The following is a 16,363-nucleotide window of genomic DNA, read 5'->3' on the forward strand; positions in this document are numbered from 1 at the left end:
TGAAACAGTCCATTAACCTCAGTTTTTTTCATTTTTTCCTCTCCCTTTCCAAGGTATTCTTATTTTCCTCGATTTTCTTCTTTATTTCCTTTTCGAGTGCCCTTTTCTTGTCATAGATCCTCATTTCTTCAGTTCATGTATTTTTTTTACTACGTGATATTACTACATTTGTACTCTTAGTTCATCTTATACTACTTCTATTTATTAATCTTGTCTTCTCAGAATTTATCGTGTTATGGAACAAAATCATTTTTATACCCTATTCTGTAGGCCACAGGCCATGCGCCAAGTTCGTCTGTTACCAATACGGTGTCCACATTGATTGTTTATACAGTCGTTAGAGGTGTCCTTTACTGTATTTTCCTTTATTTCTCATTTCTTTTTCCGTGATGTTACTCCAGGTTTCCATGTTTTTTTCCAAATAAAGCTGAGGCCAAAGCAGTTTCATAATTCTTGTCTCACTCCTATATGCTATCTAATGTACTCTCATTACGTCCCCGTACTTTTTAGTGTCTCTTAGCATATACTTGTTCCCTTTGTGCCATTTATTGTGTGCTATTATTCCAAATATTTGCTTTCTTTTGCCGAACTTATTGAACCGTTTTGTTTTTTTCATTTCTGTGCGTATGTAAATAATGAGATCAAAACTGAGCCTGCATCTTCTTCTTCTTCTGCAATTTCAGTGTCCAAATTTGTGGTTTGTCATGGCGCTTAGGTAATGTCATTTTCCAGTGTATTTTTTCTTCTCTAATAACGAAGAAGTTAGATTCATTATGCAAATCTTTTGCAGACGAATTCAACTTTAAATACCACCTAAATTTTGGTCTCATTTTGAAGGGTCATAGATCTAAGGTTCCTGAGAGGTTAGCCTCAGGGTTAGGAATCCATAAGTCGTATAATATTTTGTGGTAGGTCTATGTAAGATTCTGCATTGCAGGCCAAAATATGAATTAGAAATAAATAATAGCATGTAAAAAAGAGGATTGAGTGTACATATGCAGAACGCAACTGCCTCGAAGCTAGATTGACCTACAGGGTTCAGGGTCAATGTTCTTGCCGGGTAAGAATGGTCATTGCCTAGGTCATCAGTGTATTTATAGTAATGTTATTAGGCTAGGCAACATTACTTTTTGTATATTCCCAAAATTTACTTTAAGGGTAAAGGCTTTAATATACAAACTGGATGCAGGGATCTTCATATGAAGCCGCCTCCTACATAACCTACTGGTAAGTGAGATTGAGCGACCCAGGGCGAAGGGCCAGGTTAGGCTAAGTACTGGGGCCCCAAGGGTGAAGCCCCGAGCCAGATAAGGATGATTGCACTAGTTTAAGAAGGTTACAATGGTTTAAGTCTGTAGTAGTTCGGCTAAACAAAATAGAAAAGGGTGTATAAAAAGCAGTACAGGTGAGGTAATTTTTTAAAAATTTACCTAGATAATTTGAGATATTTACCGTCCCTTCTTTTTACGTTCATCCCCGAGGGGCTGATGCAAAACGCGGCACCCTGAGGAGCTTGTATGCGTAAATACAGACTCGGTGATGGCACCCTAAAATGCAAGGTCTCCCCTAATTCAAGGCATAGACTTGTATGCTTTCCCGTTAGCTTATTAGTCATTTTCAGATCAAAATCCGTGAAGAAATTCTAAATTTCTGTTTGTAGAGTCCAGAAAAGTAAAGCAGCTAACCCTAAATACCAGTAAAACCTAACCTAGCTTAGGAATTGTGCCTGTGTGTGCCATTACTGCGATTGGTAATACACACTACAGTTCTTGCCAAAAATATGAAGTGTGTTTATCTCTGATTTCATACCTTGTGGTTTGCATATACAGTACTTGATTATTATTAATTGGCACGCCACTTTTTTCTCCCTTTATGACATGGAGATTATTGTGGATAGGCCACTCTATATAGTCTTGAAATCCCTCCAAGAAAAATGGTAAAAAATTTTTAAGCTCATTCTAAACTGAAGATTATCATTTTAACAAAATAGTAATGTTCTGTGATTTTTTTTCTCTCAATATATATTAAATCCCCATACATGTAGCCCAGGGTTAAGAAGAAGTGAAAGACTGAGTATATAAGTAAAGCTTGAAAATAGATGTGAGACACTGTTAAATGAGCATCTTATGTAAATTCACACCCCAATACTGTATTTGTGGTTGGTAAATACATTACCTTGAAAATTGGGTAATTAACCCCCCTTGGAATTCATGTCAGTATTTCTACAGAGAAATTAATGTGGAGGCAACAAGTGAGACTTTAATATTTGTTGCAAAAGTAAATGTACACAGTAAATCCTGCAGGGTCATCTGTAATGATCTTTGATCTTTTTGCTTGTCGAACTTCATTTGGGAAGATGAGGATAATGCTCTCTTGTGCATTGAAATAGTTCTGAAAAGTTCCCAAGTCAGTAAGGTCTTGTAGACTTGGCTCCTGTATAGGAGGATTTCCAAAATTTCCAAAATTCACTGGGAGCCAGTGTTACAACTTAATTACTTGGTTGTACATTTTTTGTTGGTGTATATGTTGCATTTATTTAAAATAATTTCATCATTTTCCTGTTATATTTTTAATGTAAAATATATTTTCAGGTGAAGGCTGAGACCTGTAGCAGAATGATTTGTGGTATACCTCGTCTGCTTTTGCCATCAAATTTGTGCACCACATCACTTGGTACTGGTCCGTGTCGAACAATTTACAGTTTTGCAACTCGTGATTCTTTTAAATCTTCACGTTCTCTCAAGGCAAGATATTTACAGCCTTCAAGAATACAAGTTTCCAGAGCACTCGACAATGTTCAGAATAATGCACAGTCAGTCAGATTTATTTCGACAACTCCTGTTCACTGGATGTTCTGGGAGAGAGATAGAAAAGGTGGTTATGGTGGCAAGGTGAGTGTGAATTCAGTTAAATCTTAGTTAGATATATAGCCTACGTAAGTAAACTTTCTTTAACAGTTTCACCACTAAGAGCAAATCCTTATGTAATACAGGTAATTATAATTAAACACTGGAATTAAAATGTTAAAGTTAAAAGTACCATTTCAGGCATTTATTTGCTTTATGTGAATACAAATTTTCACCTTTTATGTAGGAGTATTCCTCTTTGCAAGCTGGAGTTGGTTGTTAAAACTTGAAAACAAGGTACGTAGTTAACTGGGGGAGAAGTTCATGAAGTCAGCAGCACTGGACTGTCCCTGGTATTCTGAAGAAACTTTCAGTATCACAGATAATGAGGACAAGTGTCTGGAGATGCCAGACTATCTTTACTTTGCTCTTCCTGAGGAACATCGCTGACAAGTCCCTGCAAACCTTCTCCATAGGACCTATGGTGGCTGCTTAGCAAGTTGTGTATTCATCCATGCTCCTCTCAGACAAAAAGTATCTCTTTTAAGGTACTTGGTGGGCATAAGGCTGGAGGTTGAATGATTGAGTGGCTGGTTCTCTTTCTCTTTTCCTTCTTCCTTTCTCTTCCATTCTTTGCAAGGCAACAGCCATGTCAAGTACGTGCTGGACTAGGCCCAAGTAAACTTCATAATTGAGCATCCCTCTGCTCTCTCTTTTAACAAGGGAGGTTGACAGTAGAGCTATCATTTGAATCCATCTTGTTATATTGACCAGATCTTAGCTGCCTTCAAACTTGAGGTACCCATCTTAGTGGCTACACTTGGTTCTCTGAGAATTTTCCCAAACGAGTGAGATTCCAGACACTTCTCCTTGAGCTAAAGGTCTGATTGGTCTGTCATCCCCATGCTTGAGAGATTACATTCCCACATATTGAAGGAGTCTCCTACATATACAGTATAGCAAAGGTTTGTATTTCTGTATGAACAAATCACAAATTTTAAAAATAATTTGTGTTTTCCATAGGTGTACAAACCAGAGCCTGTTATCATAATCCTTCCACAACCATCCCACAGAGTACCTGATACTGAGTAAAAAGAAAAAGTGGTTGATGGGTTGGGGGTTCCACCACTCACACACCTACCAACAGTTACAACATTGTTACCAAGTTTCAACAACTGATTCCAGCTCACGGTGAGGAATATTCGTATGTAAGGGGCTCTGGTGCATATTCCTAGACAAAATACAAATTACTTTAAAAACTTGCGATATTAAATCAGAAGAATAATTTTGTTTAATATTTGTTACAATGAAGTACATTTACTCAAACCTAGGTTGAAGTCTTTGTATAGGAGTATCTTTGGGCAAATTGCTGATTGGGTCATTGAATCTTGGGAACAAGGCTGATCAAGTGTATTTGTGGTGAGGTCTTTATATATTAAATTCCACCAATAACTTTTTCTGCATCTTGTCTTTTAACACAAAGAAAACAATTATGGTTCGGTCAGGTGAGTGGCTGGAACCTCCTCCATTCACCACACACACCCTAATTGCCATGTTAACAAACCTAATTGCCATGTTAACAAGCTTCAATGAACAATCCCGCTTTTGGAAGAAAATTGGTGCATTTCTGTGTAAAGACTTGAAAAAGTTAAGTGTATAAAGACTCGGGTATGTATATCTATGAAAAATGCAATTTACTTTTTAGAGATGTTCAGTCTTTGGATTGGAGCAACTTCTGCAGTAAAGAATTTGTTTACAGTTTTGTTTGCTTGAATGTTCTGACTCTTCCAGTTGTCAAAAAGAATCAGTAACCGGGTTTTTTTTATTAAATAATTAGGTTACATTTTCATTCTTACACTAATGATTGCAGTCCTCACTGGCACATCAGATTTTTATAACCATTTCATAGTTTCTAAATTCTAAAGAAATTTTTCCTTGATGTCAGACTTTAATCTTAACCACGACCATTATTACCAGTCCCTAACAATTCAGATATGGTCTTAGATTTCATTAAAGTTGCATTCTGTGACAATTATTGTTATACATCCTGTATAATAGTCTGAACAACTTAAAATGTTACCTGTACTTATTATTGCTAATGCAAGTGTTGGCATATATGAGTGAAGCTTTACCTTAAGGCTGTTATTGCAGATAAGTTTAATCTTTATTTGATTTTGTTTTTATAGGAAAAGCACAGCAAGAAGGAAATGATCCGTGCTGGTTTAAAGGAGCTAAGAGGTGAGCTGGCCAAATGGCAAGAAGAAGTTAAAGAAAAGTTTGAATGTGATCCTTTACTTATTAGACCAGGTCAGTTGCATTAATTTTCCCAGCAAATGCAAGATGCTATTGTATTCCTCACAGTTTATTGAATAATGTATTTAAAATCTACATCAGTATATCCGATTATATTTGTAATCACAGTATTTTGTGGCTTTGTAATATATAATGTTGCTGGGGTAATTACTTTTGATTTGACTGTTCACAGTATAATGCAACTTTGTAGAACTCTTGATTGCTCAGATTAGCATCAACCCTGCTATTGGTCCCCTTCAGTCCAGATCTGATATATGTATAGTACATACAACAGGCAAACCTTTATAATATGCAACAACATGTGTATATACAGAAATCACATGAATGTAGCTAACTTGTATGTAAGCAAGCAAAGCAGTAACTGGTGTGGGAGTTCTTTTTTCTAGGGTATAGTCCTTCCTCTCACCTGTTGCAATGCTTCACTTACTCTCAAGTTCTGGTCATGGCGTGACATCTTAGGTATATGACAGAACAGTGTACAGGTAGCAGTCAAGGCCTACTTGCTTGTACATCGAGCTTTACGTATATCTGAATCCTTAGCTGATATGTTTTCCAGACTGCACGTTGACAAGGATATGCAGTTCACTTTTGCAAGTTATGGAAAACTTTTGTAAGACAGACTTGAGCCTCTTTGAGATGGTGTGTATTTGGGTACGTAAGTCAGAGCACTTGAAATCATTTTGAAATCTACAGACCATAATCTGAGTTTTTAGGTCAGGTGGAATGTGCCCAAGTGTGATTCCCCTATCCTAAAGACAAGAAGCAGGAGCCCTCCTACTTCGTGTAGGTTGGCACATTTTAATTTTATCTTTTAGCAAACCACCTCATTTCTTGTATCTGTTGACGTGCTAACGAATCACAGTTTTTCTCCTGTTTTTGGAGAACTTTTGGACCACCCTTTCTTGTTCACATTCATCGAATATACATATCCTTAGTTCATCGAAAAGAAATTTTCTTCTCTGTAGTGTGCTGTTATTTACATCTTTCTCTTAGCCCTTTTCAGTAATTTAACTTTGGGCTCTTCGTCCAATGAAGTTTTCGTCACCAACTGTTTAAGTGGTTAAGTAGTAGTACTGCAAATGCATCACTTCTTCAGTATTTCATAGTGTTTTTTTTTCAGTCTTTTTGGTGGGTTCTGTAAAACATTTTTTCCATGGCTCATTATAGTGTTTCTTAGGTGTTTTGGTATTTTTACCAAAACATAGTGCTTGTTAGCTTGCTTTTTGTTTAGCTCTGAGTATTCACCAAACAGTTTTTGGTTTTGTTGAAAGACTTAAGATAACAGTTATGTTTGATTTTGAGGAACTAGTGCAAATCTAGCGTATAGCATGAAAACTGTCTTCTTATTTTACTAATGTTTTTGGTGGGTTAGCAATCCTCTTGCTCTTGTTACATTCTAGCAGGCATATCCCTTTGTAAATGCTGTATAATTGTACAAGAGTATGTGTGTGTGGTTGGTGTTACTTGTATTATTTTGCAAGGACTTCCCGGTAAGATTTGTGGATTGTTTGATGAGCTATTATAGAGACCTCCATTACTTGTGCAGCATTTGTTGGGCTAAGTATGGATGTGTAATCTGACATGTTCTTTATACCAGGAATAGTCATGAATTGGTGGAATTGCCTTTTATGTAGGAAGAGTTATACAGGTAGTAAGAAGACCAGGTATTCTACGAGTTACATCAACACCTCTTTGGCACTGGAAGTTTTCAGTTGCTAGTTTCATGGTGATGGCTGACTATTGCATGAAGGAGTGGCTTTTGTCCAGTGACACTTACGCTTGTTTATGTCTTTCCCTCCTGTTGCTGATGTTTTGCTGGCTGTTAGAATTAACTGCATATCTCATCTGGGAAGATCTGAATGCAAAGGATGATCAGAATTAAGAAATACCTTGTACAGCATGCACAGTGAGCTGCTTGAATACCAATGCAAGAGGATGATATCAAGATCAGGAATAAGAATTTTCATTAACAGCTGTAAAACTTTGCAATGAAAGCAGTAATTCTTTCACAGTTATTAACATCAAATCAGCTAAATAAAAATTACGACTGAGTCACTTCCAAAACTTACTCGAGAATTTTCAACCAATAACAGGAGACTTGATACCCACATCCAATTCGAGGCCATAATTGCTATACTGGGGGCTGGGTAGTGATGAATTACAGCATTAGATATGAATGACCTTTGTTGCCTAAATGACAGTGAAACACATTTTTTCTGAAATGCAAGGAGTTTTTTCATCAGTTGACCTAATTGTGTTCTTCCTTATATTGCAGTTATCTGTAAAATGGTGATCACTTTTTCTCCAAAGCAGCATAACTGCACATACTCCTCATCATGATATCCAAAGAGCTGACTGGAATATGTTACACACTAGAGAAATTCCTCCACATCAATACTTGAGGGAACATAGTGAAGCTAAATTCATGAAGTTCATTACCAACACCACAGACCAAGATATTCCTCGCTCCTCTAGTACTCTTTCCAACACAAAGTCACCTGATGGTCTGCTTCGTGACAGAATTGATGAAACTTAAACATTCAGTAGGGAGATGACTTGAAACGTTAAAGAGAAGTTACAAGAAACTTCAAAATCGACAACCCAGGCAAGATAAAATGTCACACAAATGGTCCCCATTGGTATAGAAATAGGTGTACTGAAATCAGCATATAATGTCTGCTAGATTTAGAAAAGAAACGATGAGAGGAAGAATTATATCGTTGTGGTAGCTTGTATGTGATATATTCAGTGGTACCCTTTTAAGGTGAATATGGCAGAGATTCTGCAGAAACAATGGAAGTTTTACTAGTCCTCTAAGACCTCATTTTTAAAATGGGTTTTGGACCAGTTAGTATTTTAAAATTAATTTTAAGATGCACACAACAACATTTGTCAGATGCAGATTGCAAGTTTTTTATAGGAATTATAAATAATAAAAGGCCAAAAAGTAAAAGTATGCTCAGTGATGGATAACCTAAACACACACTGTATTTATAAATTTTTTTATGCCATCTATCATTGTTTTCACTTTTAATACCCACAGGGTAAATAGCACATCACAGTCCTCAGCTGCTTACAGTACATGTAAGATAAGATTATTACATAATAAAATATATACGGTATAAAATGTGTAATAATATATAGACATAATTATTAGAATTGAGTTTTTTATGTAAACATGAATAACCATTACAGTCATAGCCATTACTATATTGTGTCTTTATAATACACCTTCATGTATATATGCATATACAGTATACAGTATAGTATGTAATGGTTATGATAGTTGAGGTATTCATATAATTATAAATACCATTCATATTTACATATACTGTATACAAAATATATAAAGAGTAGAGGAATGATAAACAATATCAGTGTGTGTATGCAATGTATACCTATACTGAATTTACATATATACGTATAGTGTACTTTATTTTTGATTTTCTATTTAGGTGATATGGACAAGATGTGGGTTCTCAAAGAAAATAAAGATCTGGAGGAATGGGTGGTAACATGTGACAAGGACCACAATGAAGGTTTTAGTTCAGGAGCAGTTACTTTGTCTCCAACAGGCCATGGGTTATTCTCTGGTGAACTGTCTACACAGGTAAGGCAGTTAGATTGCACTGATCTAACTGTTTTCTTTGGAATTTCTTTTAGGAACAAAAACCCTCCATTTTGCTTATCATATAAACTGCTTGTAAACTGGTAAGCAGGCCATATAATTAGTTGCCTCTTTATGAAGATTGTGGATTTAATGAGTGGTTTTTCCTTGGCTTACCAGTCATACTGTAAGCAAAAGTGAATAAATAACGATAATAATAATTTTGTATTTTTCAGACGTTATTCTGAATGATTCATGTTTATACTGTTATATGAAGAATAAAGTACCTTACAGTTAAGTATGTTATTGTGTACAGGTCTTCTTCTTCTTCTTCTTCTTCTTCTTCTTCTTCTTCTTCTTCTTCTTCTTCTTCTTCTTCTTTCAACCTCCTTCTTCTTCCCCCAGGTCCCACCTCAGGGTAATTGCTTTAGAGATATAGTTAAGTTTTCTATCTTATCAGGAAACAAATAATGTAATCTTTCAGACTATATTTGGAAAACTTATGAATGAATGAAAAAGATTGAAAAATCCTAGACACATCATTGCATTAGTCACATTAAATAAAAGAGAGATTAGTGTAAACTAATGTAAAAGAGAGGAAATACCACAAAAGCAGAAAGAAGTATTAAAATTGTTATGGTATTTATTATAGAAGAATATACATAAGTATTGGTTGCCCATAAGATCAAGAGCAATGTAATATTAAATACTTTGAGATTTAGACTTAGGACCAGATACTCAACATTTCCCGCCACATGCAGTGGCTACATCTTGTCAGCTTTTTGTATTGGTAGTGAATGAGCAAAGGAATTAACAGTAAAAGCAGGGACAGTGATCGGTAGTAATGAGGTGCATGTAATCTTAGTACAGAACTTGGATAATTCCATTTATAGTATTGTGATGCTATCTCAAAATCAAGAAGTTTTAGGAAAATTACAGTGATCTTGGTATGTTATTTTGAACAGCCAAAACATATACATTTCAGCTTTTATTGTGTATTATATTGTTTGGGTTGAGTTTTTCAAAAACTCAAGTTTTAAGATAAATTAAATTATTTTTGTTCCAGGTTCCTAAAGATGGTGTGGTTAAAAAAGCAGGGTATGTCAATATGAGGTCTCTTCGTCCAAGGGTGAGTTGCTGTGTAATTGATAGTTTTTTATTGTGTTTTTGTGTTGTATTATACTTGTATGGGCATTAGAATATAATTAAAATATTATTGTTAGTAATCTAAATGAAACATCAAATACAAGAAATACAGTGTAATTGCTAACTACTGTTTAACTAAGATGGTTAATTCATTATCGCAAATACACATTGGAACATCATGAGAGTACAGGTAGTTAATGTTCATGCAGAGGTACAAGAAATGGGACTTGAAACTACTTAAGACTTTTAGATCCATCTATATGGGTGCAATACTTATGCCTTACTCCCATTTTGTTTTAAGAGAAACAGAAGCATTTGGAGAGTTTCATGGCACATGGAAGAGCTGATCATAAGTAATAGATTTGAGGTAAAAATAAACTTTTTATTACAGAAATCCTTCAAGCGTGAAACATATTTAGACTGGTCTGAATACAATACATTGGAGTTACGTGTTCGTGGAGATGGGCGTTCATATCTTATAAATATTTCGACTGCCGGATACTTTGACATAACCTGGAATGATATTTATTCATATGCTTTGTACACAAGAGGAGGTCCTCATTGGCAGCTTACCAGGGTAAGTATGTATATGTGTTCATTTTCATTCTTGTAGTGAATTTATACTTAGGCTATGAACAGCTTAATTGTCAGATTTCTTTAGTTTTCCATGCTGAAATTTTTACTTTTTATTTAAGACCAGATCATAGGGTGAATAAATATTGGACTTGGTGGTCTCATAAGGGTGCTCTGTAACTATAGTTAAATATATAAAATGTAGATACACTTAGGTAATGTTTAATTTTCCATTTCTTTCAGATTCCCTTTTCCAAGTTCTTTCTGAGTAGCAAAGGTCGCATTCAAGATAAGCAATGTGCCATTCCTCTCGACAGAGTAGTTTCTTTGGGTATTTCAGCAGGTGACAAAATTAATGCCCCATTTAGATTAGAAATAGATTATATAGGCGTTTATTGTGATCCTGATCACACTGAAGAATTTGCCTATGAAATGTATAAATTACCTAAATTTTATATATATTAGCATAAATTTAGAATAAGGTTTGTAAAGCTGATATTTTAAATGTGTAAATTTGAATGTAATAAAGCAATTTTTTTTTAATGTGAGTTTTTGCCCTTAAATTTAGAAGTTCACCCTAATTAAGACTTTTAGATTTTGAGGGGCTCCCAAAATTCTACTGGCAAAGTGCACATTGACTGATTATGGACACAATGATTTTTTCTTTTATTGTTGGCTGTGATTTCAATTTTCTTGGTATAAAGCTGGTTTTGGTGTCATTTTAAAGATGAATATCTGCAGTCTATTATGCAAATTAAAAAATTGAAAACAGCATAAATAAGAAGTCAAAATGACAAAGTTTGCAGAAAATTTTCAGTTGATGCCATCATCTGACATCATTAGAATTTCAAGGGTTGGTAATAGGGCGACATTCTTTGAAGTTATCAAAATCTCAAAGGATTAAGTGTCTGGTTTTAATACTACAATGATCCATCTCATTAATGGCCACTTTGGGTGTCTAACCTTTCCATTAAGTGTCAATATCTGTCAATGTTTCTTTAAAGCAGTGGACTTCATGTAACCTACCATCTACATTCTTTTTTACATTTATCCAGTATTTGCTTGTTTAGATTGCCAGTCTAGAGGATAACACTTTTAAAACAATGAGAAGAACCATAGGTGAAAAGATAACTATGCATTAGCGCATACAAATTTTTTATATAGTAAACATTCGGTTCAATTTTATGCTCATTAGAAAGGAGGCTGTACTGTAACGTGATGTGCCATAAAGTGTCGTCTTGTTGAGATCTAACTTCTGTGTCACCAACAGATGATGTTTGGCTCCATGCTTTTATTATTCCAAAACAGCAACTGGTCATTTAATCTGGCCTGCCTCCCTTAGGGGGTTTGTGCCTCAGTGGACACTTTTTCCTTATTCTCTTTCTTCCATTTCACTTTCCACCCTCTCCTAATAATTGTTTCAACATTATTTTTAGCACTCAATGACTTCATAGGTTCCAGCACTTAGTAAATTTTTTATTTCAATCCAATTTGATCTACTAAGATCACACATCATTGGTGCAAGACAGTGAACATTAACATGTATTGCTGGGACAAAGGATTCTAATCAGAGAATCAAGCACAGAGCAAAAAATGAATTAAGAATAAATGTTACATATTGCAGTGCACTGTAGGTTGAGGTGCTTCTTGAGTCAACAGTCATCAATAAGTTTGAAGGAGTTGAAGTTATTCACGCAGTTACTCAAGTGCTTCACTGGATTTTTATGGTATTGTAATTAATAAAATAACTTTATGGTTGTGTTATTTACAATGTTGACCATTGACTGGTGAAATTCATAGTTGTGGGATTCATTAAACTGAGGCCCATCGTTATTATTTATATGCTATGCATGTTTTAAGTTTATTTTTAACCCAGTTTTAAACAAGATCCCAATAGTATAATTATCAATTTTTAAAAACTGTATCTGTTTTTTTTCTTGCAACCATATTTATAATAGATCACATTTGTAGTATTTGAATAGAATGGAAACTTCAGTCTTTTGTGTCAAACATGTGCAGTCAACATCAGCACTTCAATAAACCCTTAATACACTCCAACCCTGGTTTCCGTCAGACACTCCAAACTTCTTCAAATCATGTGCATACATCCTGAGAACCTTTTACTATACCTAGTCTGTGATTGGCCTCTTCTCTTACCCTACCATCATCCAAAATATTTACTGCCTCTTACAAGCTCCAAACAAACTTCACATTCATTAAAAAAACTTTATATCTCAGCAAGTTACCCTCAATAATATACATCCTCAGCACCCTCCAAATTGCCTTTATTAATTCTGTCATAAGCTTTCTCTAGGCCTATGTATGCCACACTCAGCATTTTCCCTTCACTCTCAAAATTGTCACGTATCTGTTTCATAAGAAACACTTGATCCATGTACCCTCTTCCTCGTCTCATGTGTCACTTTTATTTCCTTATCAAACCTTTCATCTGTTTTTCAATCAAAATCCTGCAAAGCACATTTCATGGTATACTAAGCAAATTTATGCTCCTATTGTTTTGCCAGTCTCCATTATACCCTTTACCCTTATACAAATGAACAATTTTTACTCCCACCCGTTACCTTGGAACCTTCTTGCAAACCTTAATCAGCCACACGGTCATACTTTCACTGCTGTATTATGACAGCATCTCACTTGTAATCCCATCAACTCTTAGTGTCAATTCATTTTCACCTTCTAATTACCCTCCTCACATCCCCAGCAATCATGTTCACAAGCACTCTCAAACTTGCCCTAACCCCTTCCATTCAACAAAACCTCAAACTTCTCACTCCATTAACCCATGATTGCATCCTCTTCAGACATCACCTCTCCTTCTGCAGTATTTGTTTTGAGATCCATTTGCTCATTAACCTTTCGCTCTTTATTTCTTTTCAGAACAATTACCTATTCTCCTTGAAATCTTTTGCTTACTTCCTCCCCCCTTTTTTTTATTAAGTACCCTCCGTTTCTCTCTCGAGTTCTTAACCATCTTATCCAGCCCCCTGTACTCCCCCACATAGTGCTGCGCTCTGTCTTGCAGCTGCACCTCTAAACTCGCGTTTCTTCATTCCACCACTTGCTGTCTTAATTATTCTCTCTTCCCACCTTCCTAAACCTTAATATATTTCCTGCTGATCCTTAAGCCCGTCCTGAAATTTTACTCACTTTTCTAATACTCCTTCAACTTCTGCAGCTAAAGTCCTTGCCCATTTTCATCTATTACCTTATTTGCCCTCTCACTTCCTTCTTACTGAATTCACTTGCCTCGGTTTAATTTTCACCCTTTCCTCTACTGTATATATTAACTATTTTATCAGATATACCTTTAGTCACTCCCCTTCTCACCATTACAATAATCAGCTTACTATTCTATCTACTCTGAACTAATGCATAGTGTAACAAACTTTTTCCTGAAACATTTTCCCTTTCCCAAATGTGCTCCAGAACTCCATATCTGCTTACAATGCCACTTACCTTTGCATTTAAGTCACCTAGCACCACTGACCTTTATTCTCCAAACCCAGAAAGGTATGGAGTCAAACTCTTTCAAAAAAGTCTTGTTTTGCTTAGTCAAAATATCCTCCTTCTGCAATATCTATTTACATTGCTGACCATATGCAAATAAATATGGGTACGGTGAGGTGACCTTATGCTTCCAGCCATTAGGTGACTGACTTCCACATCATGCTGGAGCCAAGGCTGCTATCATTTGCATTCTACCAAATGAATGTGTTATTTTTATTGGCCATGTCTGAAGGATCTTATTTGACATTTATGGAGCAGTTCCTCCCACCAAGGGGTACATAACCCATCACTAAGCACTGCTCTGCCTTGGGTCACATTATACATGATTCCCAAACCATTTATGCAATTCCTATGACAAGCAGGGAACGCTTCTGGAGCCGAAAGGTTGGCTCATCTGCCGTTTACAGTAGCTGATAAGCTGATGTGCTCTCATACATCACACACGCACACACACATACACACACACAGACATATATATATATATATATATATATACACGTATGTGTGTGCGCGCGTGTGTATAAACTAAATCAATAAGACGCCTTTTCATGGCTATCTTTGCTCATTCTTTTATCCTTTTCACACAGACCTATTTTATACATTACTAGATAAGAAAAAACAATAATTAAATGTTATAATAATCCATTGCTAGCAACAAACTTGACTCACTAGCACTTTTGTAGTTTCTGCTGGAGGACACTTTTGTAAACTTGTGCCTTGTCTATAAATTTCCAGAGTTGAATATAAAATCTCTGTGCTCCTAATCTGTACGTGTTTTTTTATGAAGTACTAGATTTTATTGAAACATCAATTAAGGTTCGTATTTTTCTGATTATGTTGGTTGCAGTCAAAGACTTTGGTTTCCGTGCCATATGGAAATCAAATGAATATTTGCAGTAATGCCGGTCTTGGGGAAAAAGTAAAATCTATCAAGCTCTATCAGTTCTTACTAAAATTGAGAATTGCTGAAATATTTTCAATTTTCTTGTTTTCTTCTTTGTTTTTTTATTCTTATTTAAAGAATAGACGCGAATCAAGATAATCTGGCAACTCTAAACAATTAGAGTTGTAAAGAAGTGTTCGATTCCTCCGTCGCCATTTCTGTTCGAGTGTCTGTGGCGTTTTGTGTTGTGTTTAATTTGAAGTTTTATAATTACGTACTTATAGAAATTGTGTGCAATTCTGGGGATTTGTGAGCTTAGAATAAGCGGACTTATGTACGGTAGGCGTACTCGTCCATGTGGTAGCCAAAACAAATAGTGCCTGCTTGTCGTAGGCCTAGCCTGACCTTCCCTAACCCAGTCTACGATGGATATTGAGTTACTCGGCGTAGGCCTATGAAGGATTTATGAATGGGTAAGTGTTTTATTTGTCTCCGGGTTATATATCAAGTAGTTTTTGTTGAAAACATTTCTCTACATTTAGTATGTGTTGGTAGCTGTATTCCTTAAGGAAATATAGGTTATAGGCTTAATCTAGTATTCGGAGTGCAATTATTGAAGCATGCAGACTAGGTCTAATTGGCAGATGTTATTTACAAATACATAATCGTCACAAAGTTTAGAATAAAGGAATTGCGGTAGGTATTGATGTGATTTTTGACGGTTTTGCCATTGATGTCGGAAATGGTTGGTTAATACATCCCACTGAAGTGTATCGGTAATGGTGGACCAAAGCTGGAGGAATAGGCCTAAAAAAATGTGTGAAATAAGGATGTGTATGGTGACCTGCCATATACACACCATTTTAGGTGGCCATAAATAAGTTAAACATAATTTTCCTACAGACTGTACCACGTTAATTTGCCCATTGCAGTGGCATCCCCAAAAGTAATGGGCAATCCCCTTCCATACCCCCCCCCCTGCTTAACCTGATCTTAGGCATAAATCACTGGCCCCAGTCCCACTGTGGTTCCCCATGGTTCCTCCTGTTATACTTGTCAAACCTTTTTACTGTCGATTTCTGTTTCATCGCCGAATGACCTCATAGGTCTCAGTGCTTGGCCTTCGGTTTAAATTCTATATTCAGTTGAGTTCAATTGATGGTTGTTGTACACCTCCAAATACGGCTTTTTTTTTCATGAATTCGTAGCCTAGGTCTTTTGGAATTTAGACGCTTCACCAAGACCAGACTCAGTGTAGGGCATACAGAGTTTGACGTAAATGAAGCTAAAATTCTTTAAAAAAAAAAAACCTATCTCCTCTTTATTGCTACTAGACTTGACATAAAGTAATTCATGTCATTAGAGGAATCATGGCAACATTTAGAAAACTGCTTATCTTTAGTTAATGGCACATGTATTATTAAAAAAAAATTGACATGACAGTACATTAGACTAAATAGGACTTCA

At 35.7% G+C, this 16,363-nt stretch overlaps 2 protein-coding genes across 3 annotated transcripts in view; both read left to right on the forward strand.

The window, feature by feature from the left end:
- Positions 1-596: 596 nt before the first annotated feature.
- On the forward strand, positions 597-11,028 carry CIA30 (complex I intermediate-associated protein 30). 2 transcript variants are annotated; one of them, XM_067092050.1, is made up of 7 exons: positions 597-715; positions 2,592-2,891; positions 5,033-5,153; positions 8,615-8,769; positions 9,833-9,895; positions 10,304-10,489; positions 10,729-11,028. In XM_067092050.1, the coding sequence occupies exons 2-7, from the start codon at positions 2,616-2,618 to the stop codon at positions 10,948-10,950; spliced, it is 1,023 nt and encodes a 340-aa protein (XP_066948151.1). In that variant the 5' UTR covers positions 597-715; positions 2,592-2,615; the 3' UTR covers positions 10,951-11,028. The 2 variants fall into 2 exon arrangements, with proteins under 2 accessions (XP_066948151.1, XP_066948152.1); XM_067092051.1 differs by having other exon boundaries at positions 5,033-5,084.
- Positions 11,029-14,964: 3,936 nt separating this feature from the next.
- LOC136831511 (putative leucine-rich repeat-containing protein DDB_G0290503) overlaps positions 14,965-16,363 on the forward strand; it is a 45,634-nt gene continuing 44,235 nt past the window's right edge. The window contains exon 1 of the mRNA XM_067092054.1: positions 14,965-15,369. Within this exon, the coding sequence (XP_066948155.1) occupies positions 15,362-15,369 (8 nt within the window). The 5' untranslated portion in view covers positions 14,965-15,361. The remainder of the gene's footprint in view (positions 15,370-16,363) is intronic.

The sequence above is a fragment of the Macrobrachium rosenbergii genome, chromosome 48 (assembly GCF_040412425.1).
Source record: "Macrobrachium rosenbergii isolate ZJJX-2024 chromosome 48, ASM4041242v1, whole genome shotgun sequence".
Classification (NCBI taxonomy): Eukaryota; Metazoa; Arthropoda; class Malacostraca; order Decapoda; family Palaemonidae; genus Macrobrachium; species Macrobrachium rosenbergii.